At 48.1% G+C, this 18,450-nt stretch overlaps 3 protein-coding genes across 3 annotated transcripts; 2 read left to right on the forward strand and 1 right to left on the reverse strand.

The window, feature by feature from the left end:
* Nucleotides 1-118: 118 nt before the first annotated feature.
* Nucleotides 119-1,617, forward strand: LOC135588468 (glycine cleavage system H protein, mitochondrial-like). Its single transcript, XM_065080624.1, has 4 exons — nucleotides 119-319; nucleotides 641-729; nucleotides 984-1,154; nucleotides 1,268-1,617. The coding sequence occupies exons 1-4, from the start codon at nucleotides 211-213 to the stop codon at nucleotides 1,391-1,393; spliced, it is 495 nt and encodes a 164-aa protein (XP_064936696.1). The 5' UTR covers nucleotides 119-210; the 3' UTR covers nucleotides 1,394-1,617.
* A 5,370-nt stretch (nucleotides 1,618-6,987) lies between these two features.
* On the forward strand, nucleotides 6,988-11,085 carry LOC135588522 (protein NRT1/ PTR FAMILY 7.3-like). Its single transcript, XM_065080715.1, has 5 exons — nucleotides 6,988-7,100; nucleotides 7,204-7,387; nucleotides 9,001-9,218; nucleotides 9,302-9,867; nucleotides 9,957-11,085. The coding sequence occupies exons 1-5, from the start codon at nucleotides 7,074-7,076 to the stop codon at nucleotides 10,819-10,821; spliced, it is 1,860 nt and encodes a 619-aa protein (XP_064936787.1). The 5' UTR covers nucleotides 6,988-7,073; the 3' UTR covers nucleotides 10,822-11,085.
* A 4,566-nt stretch (nucleotides 11,086-15,651) lies between these two features.
* On the reverse strand, nucleotides 15,652-17,554 carry LOC135588580 (transcription factor MAMYB-like). The gene is made up of 2 exons (XM_065080797.1): nucleotides 16,521-17,554; nucleotides 15,652-16,409 (listed from the first exon to the last, which is right to left on the reverse strand). The coding sequence occupies exon 1, from the start codon at nucleotides 17,527-17,529 to the stop codon at nucleotides 16,546-16,548; it is 984 nt and encodes a 327-aa protein (XP_064936869.1). The 5' UTR covers nucleotides 17,530-17,554; the 3' UTR covers nucleotides 15,652-16,409; nucleotides 16,521-16,545.
* Nucleotides 17,555-18,450: the final 896 nt, after the last annotated feature.

An 18,450-nucleotide genomic window follows, 5' to 3' on the forward strand; every position in this document is an offset into this window, starting at 1 on the left:
AAGATGATTAAGGACATGAATTTGCCAGTTTATAATCCTTATCCAATCCTTTCAGCTCTGCTGCAATATCCACCACTCATCCAACCAAGTAACCCATCCACCAGCACTGGCCAAAACTACAACACTTCATCTCCTCTATCCCTCCCAGCTTTGCTCCCACCAAGAGTAAGAACAAGCAGCAGCAGAAGAGTGGTAGAGGAAGGTGACAAGATGGCCCTCAAGCTTTGGGCTTCTTCAGCTGCCAATGCCCTCAGGATCTCCTGCAGTGGTGCCAGGACTCCTTTCCCTGCCTTCTCCATCTCAAGATGCTTCTCCTCTGGTATAAAAGAACTCTTACTGTCTCCAGCATGCAAAGTGTCATTTCCAAACTAGTCCTTCATCTATTTCAAAGGATTTGACAGGAGAGTCTATTGAGATTGCTGTGTTCTTTCAGTGTTTGGTGAGATTTTGAGGAAATTGGATGCACTTTCTTGTGTCTCAGTCCAAAGATTTTATATGCCTAAGAAACTGTTAACTGGTTGAGCACACAACTTGTTTGTTCATTCTAATTCAATGCTTTCTTATTCTTTCTTGGAAGAAAGAGATTGGAAACTACTATGTTGCAGTCTTCAATTCTGCTACCTTTCTTTTCTGCTTGCAGTCATAGATGGCTTGAAGTACACCAGTTCTCATGAGTGGGTGAAGCATGAGGGTTCTGTGGCTACCATTGGCATCACTGATCATGCTCAGGTATGGCATGTCCTAATTAACCTCAATCAATGATAATATGACATTCTAGTTCATCTATGCAAAACCCCAACAGAATCTTTGTAACTAAAATGCAATGCAGGAATCTTGACATGCTTTCCTTTATTGTGGATGGAAATCATGGCAAATGGCTGCTGTCACTTCTTCTTGCATGCTTGACTGCTATTTCATGTCCTCCTTGGGGAGAGAGAAAGATAGAGTTTCTGTATGGTGTGTTCATGGTGTTTATTGGGCAGGGCCATCTCGGGGAGGTGGTGTTTGTGGAGCTGCCAGAATCTGGAGTAGCAGTTGCAAAAGGAGGCAGCTTTGGAGCAGTGGAGAGTGTCAAAGCAACAAGTGATGTCAACTCCCCTGTCTCTGGTGAAGTCATTGAAGTCAACGCCAAGCTAACTGAGACTCCTGGTCTGGTAGTTCCTCCAACTTGGCCTGCCTCTCTTCATTCATATATCCTTTTACTGGGCTGAATCATATTGGACCAATGCAGCTTAGCTCACTGATGCATTTTGGCCTTCTTCTCTAGATCAACACAAGCCCATATGAAGATGGATGGATGATCAAGGTCAAACCCAGTGATCCATCTGAACTCAACTCATTAATGGGCTCCAAGGAGTACACCAAGTGTTGTGAGGAAGAAGATGCTCACTAGAGCATGAAAATTAACTGATCCTGTGAAGGACCATAAACCTTCATGTTACTCTTTGGAGACTAGCTCTATTCTCTTCTATCTTGTTCTTGTTTCTGTTGTTGTCATTCCTGCTCTTCTTGCTGCTGTTTGGAAGATTCTGATGGGTGTCTGATTTCTCATGGCAAGACTATCTTTTAATGATGGACAAAAAAAAAAAAAAAGAGAGACTCTTTTAGCTTCTTAAATTTGAGAATTTGTGGTGTCTAAGCATATCATAAACTGCAGATTTATTAGTAATATTTGGGTTTGGCATCTGCAGAAACCTCTTTCTGGAAGCAGCAAACTATTCCACCATTTTGATCTATTTTATGGCTGAAGAGATCTTGTAGTTTTGGCATTTGCCATAACTCTGAACTGAAGTAGAACTCAACCATAATCATGCACTTATAATTTCATTTTCACCCTAAAAGAGGTGCACAATCCTCAAATTATCTGAGAGGATCATATCATGATTACTTAGATCAATTTTGCAGTATCTGGATTTGCATGTCATTGAGCACCTCTCTAAGTATCCCATATCTCAAAGATGATCTCAATCTTGAAGAAGATGTATCCAATTTCAGAACACAATTTAAAGCTCAAATCTGAATCAGTATATTCCAACACTTCATGCTCTAATCTTCTGAAGATGTTAAAGAAGTTCATGTTTTATTCGAAATCGAAAAAGAAAAAAAAAACAATAGGGATTGAACCCATTACTTGGGATTCTTGACCTAATGATAGTTCAAGTGATCTTCAACTCTTGGCATGAATCAAACTCCTATTTGATGAATTCTATATTCACATTTTAACTCAAACAGATTCAACTTTATGATATAAAAGAAGATCCAAAATATGAGTATAACATGCAGAAACTATGATCCAAACTGGTCCTAAGCTTCCCATCATTCAAAGACAAAGAAGTCCTCCTAATGGACACATCTCTATTCAGCTTGACTTCCTTCCCACTGCAGGCACTCATCACACCTTCTCTCATCTTTGCTCGGCTGTCTGCCACACCAGTCAATTAGGCATCAAGAGATCATTGCAGTTGCTAATCATGCAGCCAATCGGTCATCGTTTCAGTTCATCATCATACAGCGAGCTGCAGGCCAAGTCAATTGGATTGTCCATCAAGGTAACACCTCAATTATTGGCCATGTGTGCACAAGTGATGGTGCCTTGCACAGCTTCGCGCAAGCAAAAGCTACCACAGTGGCAATAGCATATCCCTTCTGACGAAGGCACCCTTCTTGGAGCTGGTACGCCAACGCCACGGACGGCCAAAAAAAGCACACCAAGGATGAGAGGTGTGGCGGAAGGCTTCCACTGTTGTGCACGTTTAGCCAAGACATTGTGGAGCATTAAATGCAGTGCGTAGTATTCACTGCAGCAATCATGTAATAGGTACCGTAATTAAGACAAACACCTTGTCGATGGGGTTTGCCGCTCCGAAGAAGGAGAGTAGCAGCCTTAATGGAAGGGAGGAAACGCGGACGGAAACAGTGCCCAGTTCCCAGCGGCATGATTTAGCTGACAACAAAAGGAATTTAAACGTGAGGAGCAAGTCTAGATGAAGACGACAGATGACTCCCAGGGATGAGGTCATGACCGAGAACCAGAAGCTTGGCCTACCAATTGCGCTCATTCAACAAACACTTGGTGGACGAGACCGATCTCGATCTATTCAGTGTCCTCGAAGACATTGCATGGCCAGATCGATGTGTAAATCGCGTGGTGACACTGACACCTGACGTCGACTGCGCCGATCCGAGCTGGAGGCGTGGAAATTCACGGCCATGCAGTTTCAGATAAGGCTGCGATCGACGAAGAAGTCACGGGGTCGAGCTCGTCAGCATCGGCTCTGGCTTCTCAGACATTTCATCACACGGTCATCTACAGGAGGCGGGCAGACAGCAGCAAAAGATGGTGGAGATGACAATGGCTGTCGGCGGCAGCCGTCACACACCTCTCACTTGTGCACACGGCGACGGAAGAGAGCGGTCGCATCCGAAGGCTCTCCCAAAGAGTCAAAAGGTCTGCGTGTTCCTACTACTTCTTGTTGTTTCTTAGCCTCTGTGCTAATGAAGCCACAAATCATAGTTGTGGTTTATGTGAGAGAGATGTTGACCATAATCTTTCCATATAAAGACCATCTGACATTTCCTGATTTTAACTTTGTATGTCCCATAAAAGAGGTTGTATTTTCCTAATTATTTATTTTATTATTTTCCTAATTATATTTATTTATTTATTTATTTGGGTTTATAATTAAATACTTGAGTCTAAATCGATGTTACGATATAAATAAATAAATATATATTATGTACTCTTTTTCGATAAATTAAAACTTTTAGGATAATCGATCGTCTAATCGAGTCATTTGTCATCTTTTAAGCATGTTTTAGTCATTATTATAAATATGAATATGTTAATATGAGGTAGTGAAAACTACACGTGCATGAAAATTTTGGCTTGGATCGAACAATACAACTCTTCAATCATCGATGTTAACATTTGAACCTCTTTCAAAGAATAATAACATCTAATTCGTCATAATTTAAATCATTGTTCACGTTGAAAGAAAATTATGCATCAAACATTGAACCTCTGATCACATCAAACTTGGCAATCGACTGCGGTTTGGATCATCGTTCACGTCGGGAAGCTTTCATCCATGGAGGACGAACCTTCGAGCTCCTCCCATCCTTCCCGGAGAAAGTGTCTCTGCAACTTGCGAATGTAACCTCGGTCGACAGCGATGGATCATGGCGAAAGAGATATCGCCATGTTACAAGTCGCCCGTGTGTGTCACACTCGAGGCAATGGTGCCATTCCCAGCTCTGCAAGCAAAAGCTCGATCCGGTGACAGCGACGTGCCCCCCTGTGACGCGCGCCATTACAAAGATCAATACTTTGTTAGGCAAAGTCGCAGCAAATCCGGAGAGACACAGGTCTGAGAACCCCTGCAACCTTCGGATTCAAGTAATGGGACGACAGGACCGGTGGATTGAAATGGCGGAGAGGAGGGAATATCGAGCACAGAGTGGGGCGACAATTGGTCGAACAGGTAGTGGCATGCACGACGCAAACCGATGGCGTAACGAAAACGAAGACCTCGGTGATCAATGATGAGCCGAGGAGAGATGACGGTGAGCTCAGTTCATAGTTCATCGTATGGGGACATGGATGGCCCGTGGAAAGTCTTTGTCGATCCAACAACGAGGTAGAGGAGCATCTTGAAGAAGACCGTGGAAAAGGGTCGAATGGTGGTCTACAGCACGGTGATGGTGACGCTGCGCGTGCTAGTTGGACTCCGAGCTGTAAGTGTGGAAATCCTGGTAAGATCCCAACGAAGCTCGGAGGAAGCATGATCTCATTGTGCGCTTATAGATAAGATGTGATGCGTAGTGCGGCATGTCAGCAAAGGCTGCCGCTGATAAGTCAAACCATCGAGCTCCATACGAGCTACCGCTTCTCACACACCTCCAGTGGCCGAGAACGAAAGAGACGATGGATCCAGTTCAGCAGCTACGAAGTGGAAGATCGACGTGACCGAGAGCTTGGACCTTCGTCGTCGCAGAAAAGCCAGACAAGAGCGTACCTTTCGATTCAGAGCGCTGTAAAGCGTAGTCGATATATCTGCAGAGAGACTCTTCCTGGTTCATGAATCCGAAAGAGAAAGGAAAGAAGAATCACCTTCACATCGCTTTTGTCTTCTTCTGTTTGCTTCCTCGCGGACGAATTGGCAGTTTCTCTCCATGGAATTTTCTCGTCTTCAAGAAGCCAAATCCTATGTGAGTTCCTGCAGAAGGTGATGTGGTGTTGATCCAAGAAATGTCTGCAACACATGCGAGGCTGCTATGCATACTTGATTTGACATTCTTTCAGGTTGAAGAAACATGGAAATAGGAAGAAAAATCCAAGTCTCAGAAGAGATCTTCGCAGCTTTGATATCTTGCGAATCGAGAAGATGTAACATCATTCGTTCTAATTGCCTAAGCGCAAACCGATGACTCGTGGTGTGGGAATAGCTCCGGAGGAGAAACTTCCTCGTCAATAATTTAGATGACTGGCTTGCCGCTGTCAAACTCTGCATCATGCGCAGCATTAATGGCTCAAAGACATTCTTACTTGTCCTTCTTCCGGCTGTCGCAGGGTGACTTCCTTAGCTTTCACATACTTGGACTGTCTCGAGAGCACAAACAATGGTGACCGAGAAAGAACTGTTGGGACTGTGGCTTAGCATGTTTCGAGCACCATGATGCTGCACGAAGTTAGGTTGTCAAGACAAAAACAAGTGCACGAGATCAAGTTGCAGACAACTGCAGTGGAATCATGACGGCACCATAGCCTATCGCTTCTCATCGAAAGTCAAAGAATGACCAGACTTTCCCATGGTGGTTAAATATCTTAATCACATTGACAGAGACTAAAGCAAAAGCTATGGAGGTGCAAAGTTAAACTAGGCTACAATGTTGGTAGCCTATAAAGATGATGATTTGAGAGACCTCACCTCTTCTTCTCCGAGTCACCGAGGAAAGAATTGTTCCCACACAGACAGGAAGAAGGTATCGAGATCGTCGATTTGACGATTCATGCCAAAACCAATGTGAAGTGTTGGCCTGCTAGCTAAGATTTTGGAAATGGTGGTAACAGATCTATCATCATGTCATGGAAAACGTTCCTGAAAAATGGTATGAGAAGGGCTCCACATCTCACTGTAGAACATGATTTGTATGAATCATGCTGAAGGTTGACCTTTATTTTCTCATGTTTCGGGCCATCCAGAGAACCATATGTGGTTTTTCAGACCGACAAGGTTGCACAGAGAAGACAACCCACCAAGAGAAATCAACATGCAAAAACCACCTACTTCTGAGCAACTAAGAATTCCTTTGATCAAGACCAAACATTAGAAACCAAGTTCTTACACACTGCAAATGCTAACACAGAGAGTGATTGTCACAAGTATGCCAATTTCTCAGTTTGAGACTATTCTTGTTCTTCCGTGTAGACACCGATAACCATAAAGTAATCGAATCTTCGAATCAGTTCACACAAATAGACAAAAGAATTAGACTCAAGCCAATGTGTTTCGGCTCTACGATCGATACGCTGCTTATAAACACAAGTTCTTAGACATATAAGTTGCCAAGGTTTTCAAGGAGCTCACTATGCTGATTCCACATGCACAAAGAAGAAATGATTAATGGACACCAAACACAAAATACCTTTTTTTCTTCAGTATCGGATGCGGCTAAAACTCTTGCTATTCTAGTTAACTTGGAAAGCATCCTTTTTTTTTCGATGTCTGCTAAGAACTTGGAAGATGATTACCCTTCTCATGTAAATGTATCTGTCTTCTTTCTGTAGCTAAGCAAGTATCAAAATCCAAGTGGATCACCTCTGTTTCCCTACCAACTTGAAGGCTTGTCATTTTCGGCTTCTTTTTGGCTTTGATTTGGCCATGTGGGCAAATCGCATCACATCATCCTCCTGAATTTCCAATCTCAACCATTGATGCATGTCCCTGACCTCTATAAATTCCCATTCCCCCTCACTGCAATTTCTTCATTCAAGGCTCTCCTTTCTTCTCTCTTTCTTACATTCCACTCTTGTGCTCCTCTTATCGCTCTAATCTCCCTACTGTGGTGCAGCAATGGCCAGCTCCGAGAGATCGAAAATGGTCTGCACCTCTTCCACCTGCTTGCCGACCTCTTCACCTTCCTGTGACAATAGACAGGACAACTTGGCATGGTCAGACTAACAAAGTTGAGGTGCTACTGCAGGAAAAAGAGGAGAGAGCAATAGAAGTCGGCGCGGTGAAGAGCAGAAGTGATTCCTTGAATAAGGACGTAAACGGAGAGAAGGATGAGCGATATGAATACACACTTGATGGATCGGTGGACGCAAGGGGCAGGCCTGCAGCCAAAGGCAAGACAGGAGGGTGGGTGGCTGGAGCTCTTCTGCTAGGTAATCTATCTTTTCTCATGCTAAAATAATCTTCTGAATACAAGGTGATGACGAACTGTTGAAAATTCGTTGCAATCATGAGCTGACATCCTTCGTCTCCTTCTAGCCATTTTAAATGAGAGATGACGAAGTAAGCCCTGCTAGTTTGGTGCTCTTCCAACTTTGGTTCCACTCACACAAACAAATAAGATATATTCCAAAGAAACAAAAGCATCAGTTTTATTGGATTGGATCTCCATATCCAGGAGGTTGAAAGCATGAAAAGGATCAATATTTACTTTCTGAGGGAAAAGATCTATATCTTTCTCTTGTTTCAGAACAAGAAATTGTTTAGTGACACCTGAATAACACACAAAGAAAAGATCTAGATCTTTCTCTTGTTTCAGAACAAGAAATTGTTTGGTGACACCTGAATAGCACACAAAGAAAAGATCTATATCTTTCTCTTGTTCCAGAATAAGAAATTGTTTGGTGACACCTGAATAGCACACAAAGAAAAGATCTATATCTTTCTCTTGTTCCAGAACAAGAAATTGTTTGGTGACACCTGAATAGCACACAAAGAAAAGATATAATCTTTCTCTTGTTTCAGAACAAGAAATTGTTTAGTGACACCTGAATAGGACACAAAGATATATCAGACCACCATAAAACAACTTTAGAATGTATTCATGATCCTTTAGAAGCTATAACCAGACAACATAGTTTGATTAAAGCTGTGACAATCACCAGTGATGGATCTGTTTTATTCTGATGCCTGTTATTTTGCTGGAAGTTAACAATTCCCTGAAGTGTTTCTTCTGATTGCTAACTTTGGATCTCATTGAAGCTATACATCAACTGGTCACTGATTAGTTCTAAGTCATCTTGATTACCAAGACGATAACTGGCTCAGTTAGAATTCCGAGTGTAAAGATATGTGTTCATCTAATCAATTATTAACTTCAGGACCACAGATGTGCATATGCTTCCTAGAGAAACAATAGATGTATTCTTGTCATCCTTCCTCGAGAAAAAGAGGAAATCGATGATGGATCTTTTGATGCCATCAGCGCAAGTAATATCCAGTAAAGATCACTGATAGAGATGCATGTTCTAAAGTGGGTCTCTGTGGTAGTAAAGGAACAATCTTACCAGGATATGATGCTGGCCAGATGATCTTTATAGGTAACTCCTTCACCAACTTCTTCACCAAACAGAAGTTAGACTTTTCTTGTAGACTTGCGTCTGGTAGATTCTTTGCTAGGCCTCCTGAGCTTGAGTTCCACTTGTCAATGAACTCGGCAAACAGGGAAGCATCAACATCACAGGGTCCTTGTCATTGTGCCACAGTCTGCAATCACAGCTGTGAATTCTTGAACCAGAAAAGACTGACTTCTTTCTTTTAGATTCAAGAAAGACACATGACTCTGATGGTAAGCATATTTGGATTGTGCTCTTATGATCTAGAAAGAAATATAATCAAGATCAACATCAATATACTTGGAAGAAACCTCTCAAACCAATGCCAAGGTGGCTAATCGTGACACAAACTTTATGCTCTAAACATCATCGATATATGTTTGAATGACCATGCACATACCGTGATCATAATAATGGTGATGTTGATGCAGTGAACCAGGGATTGGCGACGCTGGCGTTCTTCGGGGTGGGGGTGAACTTGGTGTTGTTCCTAACAAGAGTCCTGCAGCAGAACAACGCGGATGCAGCTAACAATGTCAGCAAATGGACGGGCACTGTCTACATCTTCTCCCTTGTGGGCGCCTTCCTCAGCGACTCCTACTGGGGAAGATACAAGACCTGTGCCATCTTCCAAGTCATCTTCGTAATTGTGAGTCTGCATGCTTTCTCCTACTCCAAGAACAATCACCGTGAGCAGCAGGCAGAAACTTACGGATTGGTTTTGGATGACAGGGGTTGGGGTTGCTGTCACTGTCGACTTACTTGTTTCTTCTGAAACCCTCAGGGTGTGGCCAAGAGCACCTCCTGTGTGGGCCGCACTCGAGCATGGAGCTCGGAGTGTTCTACCTTTCGGTGTATCTCATCGCCCTGGGGAACGGAGGGTACCAGCCCAACGTAGCCACCTTCGGGGCAGACCAGTTCGATGAGGAGGACCGCAGCGAGGCACACTCCAAGGTCTCCTTCTTCAGCTACTTCTATTTGGCCCTCAACCTGGGCTCCCTCTTCTCCAACACCTTCTTGGTCTACTTCGAGGACAAGGGCATGTGGGCTCTAGGCTTCTGGGCCTCTGCAGGCTCCGCCCTGGTCGCCCTCCTCCTCTTCCTCTGCGGGACGCCTCGCTACAGGCACTTCAGACCCGTCGGCAACCCCCTCTCCCGGGTGTGCCAGGTCGTCATCGCCGCGTCCAGGAAATGGAGGCTCCATATGCCCCTCGGAGGCTATGATCTGTACGAGGTGGAAGCCAAGGAGGCCTCCGCTGCTGCTGGCAGTAGAAAGATACTCCACACCCATGGCTTCAAGTATGTTTCGTCTCCCTTGTCTTGCGTGCATGGCATGCGCACCGGCTTCCATCTTCGTTGATCTAACTCGAGGTGATCTGCCGTCGTAGGTTCTTGGACCGAGCTGCGATCGTGGATCCGAGCAATGACTTCGTGATCCGAGAAGACATGTCGAGCGCTCGTGATCCGTGGCGCCTCTGCCCCATCACGCAGGTGGAGGAGCTGAAATGCGTGCTGCGGCTCCTCCCCATATGGCTCACCACCATCATCTACTCCGTCGTCTTCACGCAGATGGCCTCCCTGTTCGTGGAGCAAGGCGCGGCCATGAACACCACCGTCGCCGGGTTCCGCATCCCCCCCGCGAGCATGTCAGCCTTCGACATCGCCAGCGTCGCGCTCTTCATCTTCTTCTACCGCAGGCTCCTCAGCCCCTTGGTCTCGAGGCTTTGCAGGAACCCACGAGGGCTGACGGAGTTGCAGAGAATGGGGGTCGGCCTGGTCATAGCCGTCATGGCGATGATCTCCGCCGGGACAGTGGAGGTCTACCGGCTGAAGCACGTCTGCAGCGGCTGCGACGACGACAGCTCGCTGAGCATTCTGTGGCAGATCCCCCAGTACATGCTGATCGGGGCCTCGGAGGTGTTCATGTATGTGGGTCAGCTGGAGTTCTTCAACAGCCAGGCGCCGGACGGGCTGAAGAGCTTCGGCAGCGCGCTCTGCATGACCTCCATCTCCTTCGGCAACTACGTCAGCAGTTTGCTGGTGACCATCGTGATGGAGATCACGGCGAGGGGCGAGCGCCCCGGGTGGATTCCGGTCAACCTCAACAAGGGCCACATGGACAGGTTCTACTTCCTCCTGGCGAGCCTCACCGCCGCAGACCTCGTCGCCTTCGTGGCCTGTGCAAGGTGGTACAAGTGCATCAAGTTAGAGGGAAGACACGATGATAACGACAAAGAGAACTCCAACGTCTAATGAACTACGTACACAGTACGGTAAAAGGCTGGTATAGATTAAATGGCAGTCATTTCATCCATCACTTATTCTTTCATTGATGCAAGACATTGGAGCATGTCAATGGAGATGGATGGATCTGTCAGGGAGGCGAGGAGGAAGAAGATGATCCTAGCGAATGCGATTCCCTAACTTTTGTCTTATGACGCAATAGTGCAAGCATTGTAAATGCTAATATTATCAGCATTATAATAATACATCTACCAAAGTTGTTGGTGTAAACAACTTTAAGCCGTGGCATCGGGGCCGACGCGGCTTGGTTCAGGTCCGGATGATGGGGGGTCTTTCGGGAACGTGTCCTAAGACTGCTGAGGCAGTCGCTCATGGGGGTCTGATTGGGATGGGGTCGCTATCCTCTCCGGGCAAGAACTCCTCGCCTGTGTGTCCTGTGGGGATCGTCGACTTTACACCTGCATAAAGGTCGGGTCGAGATGCTTGGCCCGACCCCTCCGACGATCAAGTTAGTTGATGTGAAAGAGATTTCAGATGAAGAAGTATTTTTGGTGTCTCTCCTTCTTCCCGTTCAGAATGCGAGGGTATTTATAGGGAAGCTTACTGTTTCCTGATATGCCCGCTTGCAAGGGGCAGGCTGGTAGCGTCTAACATTGGTGTTGGCGTGGCGTGAAGAACCGAGCCTGAGCAGGCGTTAATGTGTTTCGGCCGGTGTTTTGGTCCATTTGACCAGGTGTTGTCACGTCAATCGAGGCGTGAGGCGTCATTTGACGTCGGCCGAGTCTTATTATAATTACTATCCACATCATATTCCCCCCGGAAAGAAGCTATGCATCGGTCGTTGTAACGGGAGTCCAAGGCATGGCTTCAGCTTTCAGGCGGGTAGGCCGCGCAGGCGTGATCTCGAGGAGCATGGAGCCGAGGAGCACAACGCAGGCGGGCTGGCTGCGCAGGTGTGTCTCGGGGAGCATGGAGTCGAGGAGCACGACGCAGGCGGGCAGGCCGCGCAAGCGTGGCTCGGGGAGCATAGAGCCGAGGAGCACAATGCAGGTGGGCTGGCCGCGCAGATGTGGCTCGGGGAGCATGGAGCCGAGGAGCACGACGCAAGTGGGCTGGTCGCGCAGGTGTGGTCTCGGGGAGCATGGGGCCGAGGAGCACGACGCAGGCGGGTTGGCCGCACAGGTGTGTCTCAGGGGGCATGGAGCCGAGGAGCACGACGCAGGCAGGCTGGCCACGCAGGTGTGTCTCGGGGAGCATGGAGCTGAGGAGCACGACGCAAGCGGGCTGGCCACGCAAGTGTGGCTCGGGGAGCATGGAGCCGAGGAGCACAACGTAGGTGGGCTGGCCGTGCAGGTGTGTCTTGGGAGGCATGGGGCCGAGGAGCACGACGCAGGCGGGCTAGCCGCGCAGGTGTGGTCTCGGGGAGCATGGGGCCGAGGAGCACGACGCAAGCGGGCTGGCCGCGTAGGTGTGTCTCGGGGAGCATGGGGTCGAGGAGCACGACGAAGGCGGGCGGGCCGCGCAGGTGTGGTCTCGGGCATCATACGACCGAGGGATGCGGCTCAGGCAGGGAGGCCGCCCTGCGGGGAACTCGGCAGTCTACGACCGAGAGATGCAGCTCAGGCGAGAAGGTCGCCCTGAGGTGGACTCGGGTAGCCTACGGCCGAGTCTACGACCGAGCCGTGTAGATACCGAAGGGGGTTAGGTCGGAGCTAACCGCAAACTGGGAGGCAGTCAGGTAGATACTAAGCCTTCACTCGGAAGAGACTAAGGCAGGGCCTAGATTCCTTTTACGAGGACTACATCGGATAGCCACCACGGGTGCTTGACTTCTTCTATGGAGCCCATTGCCAGAAGTTGTCCCTTCTCCTCACGGTCGCCCAGGCCTCTGCCGCGATGTATCGGTTAGCCCGCTGGAGCATCTCTGGCATCGTGGTGAGAGGTCGCTCCGCGAGGGACCAGAGGAATCTGGAAGGTCGCAGGCCTATCATAAATGCCTGCACTAACAGAGAGGGGTGAGTGTCCGGCAAACCCCGGATTTGCGTGGCAAAGCGATCCACAAAATGTGAGAGGGGCTCGTCCTCCCTTTGTTTGAGTCAGAGGAGCAGTGTTGCGAAAGGCTTCGGTCGTGCATAGGCCACGAAGTGGAGCTCGAAGTCTTTGACGAGCTGGTCGAAGGAAGCGATCATTCCGGTCTTCAAGCCACCATACCACGCGTGGGCCAGCCCTCTCAGAGTGGTAGGGAACGCTCTGCATATCAGGGCATCAGAGGTTCCGCTGGGTCGATGGAGCCATCATAAGCGTCCAGAGAGGGGAGTTGGAAGTCCGGGGGGACTGTCTGATCTCGTATCTTGGGCGTGAAGGGAGACCCTTGGTGTGCGTCCTTCCTGAGCTCTCCCTTGGACCTGCGAACCTCTTTCTGCATCTCGTCGAGTTGCTGGCTGACGAAGCGCAACTAGGCCCGCAGGGAGTCCGGAGAGAGTGCCTCGGGTTCCAAGCGACCGCTCGGGTTTGCCATCACTGGATCCCCGAGTGGGGCCGGTCGGACCCGAGGCGAAGTGGAGGGCTTCGGAAGTGTCATGTGGGCCTGAACGGGCGCCTTGCGTTGTCGCAGTGGTTCGATCGTAGGCGGGTGCGCCGGATGAGAAACAAGCGGGATAATGATTTGCACCATACCCATCAGAGCTCGGACTTGATGAGCAAGGTCCTGAAAGGCCTCAGACGACACGAGCGAGGGGTCGGCGGGGGCGCCATCGGGCAGTCACAAGCCCGGGTCGTTGAATATCCGCCAATATCGTTCTGAGGTCGTGGCGGGGTGTTCGTCACGATGGTCTCCGTGCGGGGGATGTTCCCCCGAGGCTTCAGTCGGGTGCGACCTCTCAGCCGTGGGCTCATATGAGCCGCTCGGGTGATCACCCGACATTCTGGGCCCTCCTTCTAGTGCCAGACATGTTGGTGTAAACAACTTTAAGCCATGGCCTCGGGGCCGACGCGGCTTGGTTTGGGTCCGGATGATGGGGGATCTCCCAGGGACGTATCCCGAGACTGCTGAGGTGGCCGCTCGTGGGGGTCCGATTGGGATGGGGTCGCTATCCTCTCTAGGCAGGAACTCCTCGCCTGCACGTCCTATGGGGACCGTCGACTTTACACCTGCATAAAGGTCGGGTCGAGGTGCTCGACCCGACCCCTCCGATAATCAAGTTAGTTGATGTGAAAGGGATTTCAGATGAAGAAGTCTTTTTGGTGTCTCTCATCCTTCCCGTTCAGAATGTGAGAGTATTTATAGGGAAGCTTACTGTTTCCTGATGTGCCCGCTTGCAAGGGACAGGCTGGTAGCGTCTGACATTGGTGTTGGCGTGACGTGAAGAACCGAGCCTAAGCAGGCGTTAATGCGCCTCGACCGACGTTTTGATCCGTTTGATCATGTGCTATCACATCGATCGAGACATGATGCATCAATCATCTGAATCTTATCATAATTAGTATCCTCATCAGTTACGACTTCTGGCGAGCAAGGTGGTACAAGTGCATCAAGTTAGAGGGAAGACACGATGATGATGACAAAGAGAACTCCAACGTCTAATGAACTACGTACACAGTACGGTGTAAGGCTGGTATAGATTAGATGGCAGTCATTTCATCCATCACGTATTCTTTCATTGATGCAAGACATTGGAGCATGTCAATGGAGATGGATGGATCTGTCAGGGAGGCGAGGAGGAAGAAGATGATCCTAGCGAATGCGATTCCCTAACTTTTGTCTTACGACGCAATACTGCAAGCATTGTAAATGCTAATATTATCAGCATTATAATAATACATCTACCAAATACGTGATGCACGGATGCAATACAAAATAGCGGCACCACCCTGTGATAACCGCGTGATACTTACCACCCTCAGCTAGGTCAGAAGCAGCAGGCCGGGCCCGCTGAGAGAGGCGGGTATGGTTTGGTACATTGGCTAAGGAGGCCGAAGGGGCCCATATTTTCGGATCCAGATCCGAGACCTGTTTCCCGTTAAGTGGCTCGACGACCCGCCTTCCTCCTCCGAGGATGATGCCATCGGCTCCCTCGCGAAGGAGGGCGGGAAACCCTAAAGGAGCTCGCTTTGATCGGGTCGGAGATGGCTTCATGCTTCGTTCTGCAATCTTTTATGGTTAGTGCTTGGAGATTTCGTTCAAGACTCGGTTCCTTTTATCGATGTCGTTCTTTGGTGACGGTTTTTTCTCCTCCGGAAGCTGTTTGTTTTCGCACGAGATTTCAACTCGGTGAGGTTCTTCGGGAAACAATGGCGACCAAGAATCGTCTTTTTGTTCTTGCTTTCTTGGTTTGATTGACACTGTCCAAGATAGGCACAAGATTGATTGAGACCGATTGCTCAGATAATCACATTCCCCTGCTTGCACAGCCTCCTTTTCTCCCATCTGTTCTCTCAGTCTGGAACTTTCTTGTAGTTGTTCCATGAAATTTATTGCAGCCTTTCTCGTCTCGTTAAATTATTTAGTCAGAATCATACACAGTTTGCAGATCATAAATAAATTTGTATAATTGAGAGGATTGAGGATTAAACAGAACAAGAAGTCCATCCATCTAAAGACATGGATGGTAATAAGAATCAGTTTACTCTGATACAACTTGAGGTTAAGCCCTTGATAAATTTGGCTACATTAAAAATGAAAAGGTAAATTGGAATGTCTAAAGATAAATTGGAATGCAAGCAAACCAGACAAGATCAGGAAAACAAAAGATTACAACAGGATCAGGTGAGCCATAGGCTTGTTCTTCAGTTCTTCACCACGAGTTTTGATACAATTTTATGCTAGATTATTGAAACACACATGACACCATCAGTAAATGGGGATATAGCATTGCTGAAATAAAGATTTCAGGAAGATCACTGAGGCCTCAATCAATCAGTAATTCAATTTACTGAAGTACAACTTGAGTAGGAGTGTCATCTTATCAGAGAGAGAAGAGTGAATAGGACTCCGAGAGAACATTTGCAATCCTGGATAGGAGGAACTAGAACATCTACCACTTCTAGGTTTTGCAGTTGTTAACCAAAACTAGGTTTTTCAACATGTTGAAGGCTCATACAAAATAACATTGTTGATCAGTTCAGTAATAAGACCATACTAGACAAGTTGATCATGAGAACTTGACTATACCAGCCTGCTGGAATCCAAAGATGCAGGAAAGACCATATTGCCTGATAGATAAGATATATAAACTGCAGAGATTCAAATGCCCATTCAAGATCTTCTTAGGTCCTCCTATAACCAGCAGTTCAATTCAATCAACTTGGATCCTTCAATACACTTCTCTATCATTTTTTAGATTAAATACAGAGATTCTAGTTGTTACTATTTGGATGGTCTAAACATTTTCATGATTCAAGCTACAATTTCCCAATGCATAGGTTGCACCTTTCACCAAAACATAGTTGACTCAAACCAGAGTTTGAAACCCTTCAATTCTCAAATACAAACTAGTTCAAGAAACCAGCCACCTGCAAAATTCTGTGTGAGATATCAAAGAACCATGTATCCATCTTATCACCTCATGATTTGTAGTTAGTGTTGCAAGTATTTGAAGCTGCAACAGAAGTATAATGGAAACAATCCTCATCCAGAGAACTCAATCATATTGATCATTGTCTGCTGTGGTAAAAACAAAAGAAGATATTAGTGATGAAAGTGAACATACCCAACCAACACCTCCAAGAATTGCTCTATACTTCAGTAGATTTGGAGCTCCGAAAGCTTTTCTTTAGCTCTGCAACCCTCTTCATGCAAGAGGCCTTCGACCTCCCCGGCACCGCTGCAGCTATCTTCTCCCACCTCATCGCGGCATCCTTGGGGAATGCCTTGAGCGCATTGAGGAGCGCAATATCCTCCCCTGAGCTCCAATTTCCGTTCCCATCGCCATTGTCCTTCTTGGGATCACCATGCTCCATCAAACTCCCATCTTGCGGATGCGACTCTACCTCGACGGCTGCCACTCGTTTATCCACCGGTTTCCTCTGTTTCAAGAACTGCTGATATGGATCCCCAGCTGCGGGCCTCCTCTCCGACAACGATTTTGCGGTGTCTATCACGCTATCCAACCCATGCCGCCCTTGGAAAGCTTCAGCGATCCTCTCCCACCGTCTCGGCTCACCAACCGGATGCTTCGAGACCTGCTTCTTGAGAAGCTCCAAGTCCTCGTCCGTCCACTCCTCTTCTTCCTGTTCTTTCCCCTTGTTGTCGTTCGTTGATCCACCGCCATTGACAAAGATCAGATCTTTATTCCTCTCCGCGGCTGCCGGTTTAGAGATGGTGGCAACCGGCGGAGGAGGCCCGTCGAGCTTCTGGGATCTGGTGCGGCGGCCTTGGACCCGCCTCTTAGGTTCGTCGAGATCCGAGTAAGAAGGGGCGGGCTCGGGGTCAGGGAGGGGGTCGCCGTGGCCGACCCGTGCGTCGCCACCCGTCGCGGAGAGAGGGGCGAAGGGGCCGAGGGCAAGGGAGAGGGCGGCCCAGAGGAGGAGGGACGAGAGGATTTGAGAGCCAGATAGAGAGAGGTAGGCGAGGAGGAGGAGCGCAGCGGCAGCCGAGAGGCAAGCGGCGGCGTGGAACTTGCTGACCTTTCGGGTTTCGGCGGGCGCAGCGGCTGAGGAGGCGCCGGAGGAGGAGGAGAAGAGGAACCGTGGCCGCGTCTCTTCTTCGATGTAGTCCATGATGCGGTATTGTCTGCCTCCGTTAGGTTTTGCCCGTTCATGATAACGGACATCCGAGCGCAGGTGGTGTCATGCACGTGCTTTGGACGTGACAGTCGATAGAAATTGAGCATAGCAATTTACCAGCGCATGATATAATGTGCATTTGAACACCCCTGAGAATGTCGGGGGTGAAGTGGCATCTCGGATCGATGTGCATATGAACTCTTTCTTTTAAATCTACAAACGGCCATATCACCATGATAATTTTCAGGGGTGATTCGTGCTGCTGGCACTTCTCACATTTGGCTCGTAAGACAAACTTGGCGCTCATCGGTCCGCCGCTCAAGGTGCGCCACGTGGACTCGGGTGTCCGTCTTCCTCACTTCTGGGGGCAATATGGAGTCCGGGGAGTTGGGGTTTTCGCCTCACCTCTCTCGTTGTGAATCCTGCAGCAGCATCGGGAACTCCTCTTGGATTGTCCGGCGGAGGTGCGCCACCGACGCGCGAAGTTCTCAATAATAAGATCTTTCTTGATGAAAAATCTTCCCACTCCCAGAAGGAAAAAATGGGTAATATTTGTTTGACATTTGGATAACCAGATCAGCAATCAACGAGATAGGAGGATATGGAGAACGACAGCTATAGCATTTTGCGCTTCATGCTCCAAATTATCGTTTGCCATCGTGATCGATAAGGTATATTTTGGGTCGTGGCCACATCACAATCATCGTCACGCCACCGCTAGATCAGCAAGAGGAGCACTCGCATGCGCCGAGCCAGAATCCATATCAAAACGTTCCTCGATACGTCCCGTCCTAGAAAGCTCAGGACGACGCTGTATAGCGTCGTTCCGCTCGTCCCAAGACGGCAACCGTACAAAGGTACCATCTCACCCATCGAGGATCGATCGTCACGCCAAACCCGCTTACGATCGACCCT

This window comes from Musa acuminata, chromosome BXJ1-1 (assembly GCF_036884655.1).
Source record: "Musa acuminata AAA Group cultivar baxijiao chromosome BXJ1-1, Cavendish_Baxijiao_AAA, whole genome shotgun sequence".
In the NCBI taxonomy this organism is placed as follows: Eukaryota; Viridiplantae; Streptophyta; class Magnoliopsida; order Zingiberales; family Musaceae; genus Musa; species Musa acuminata.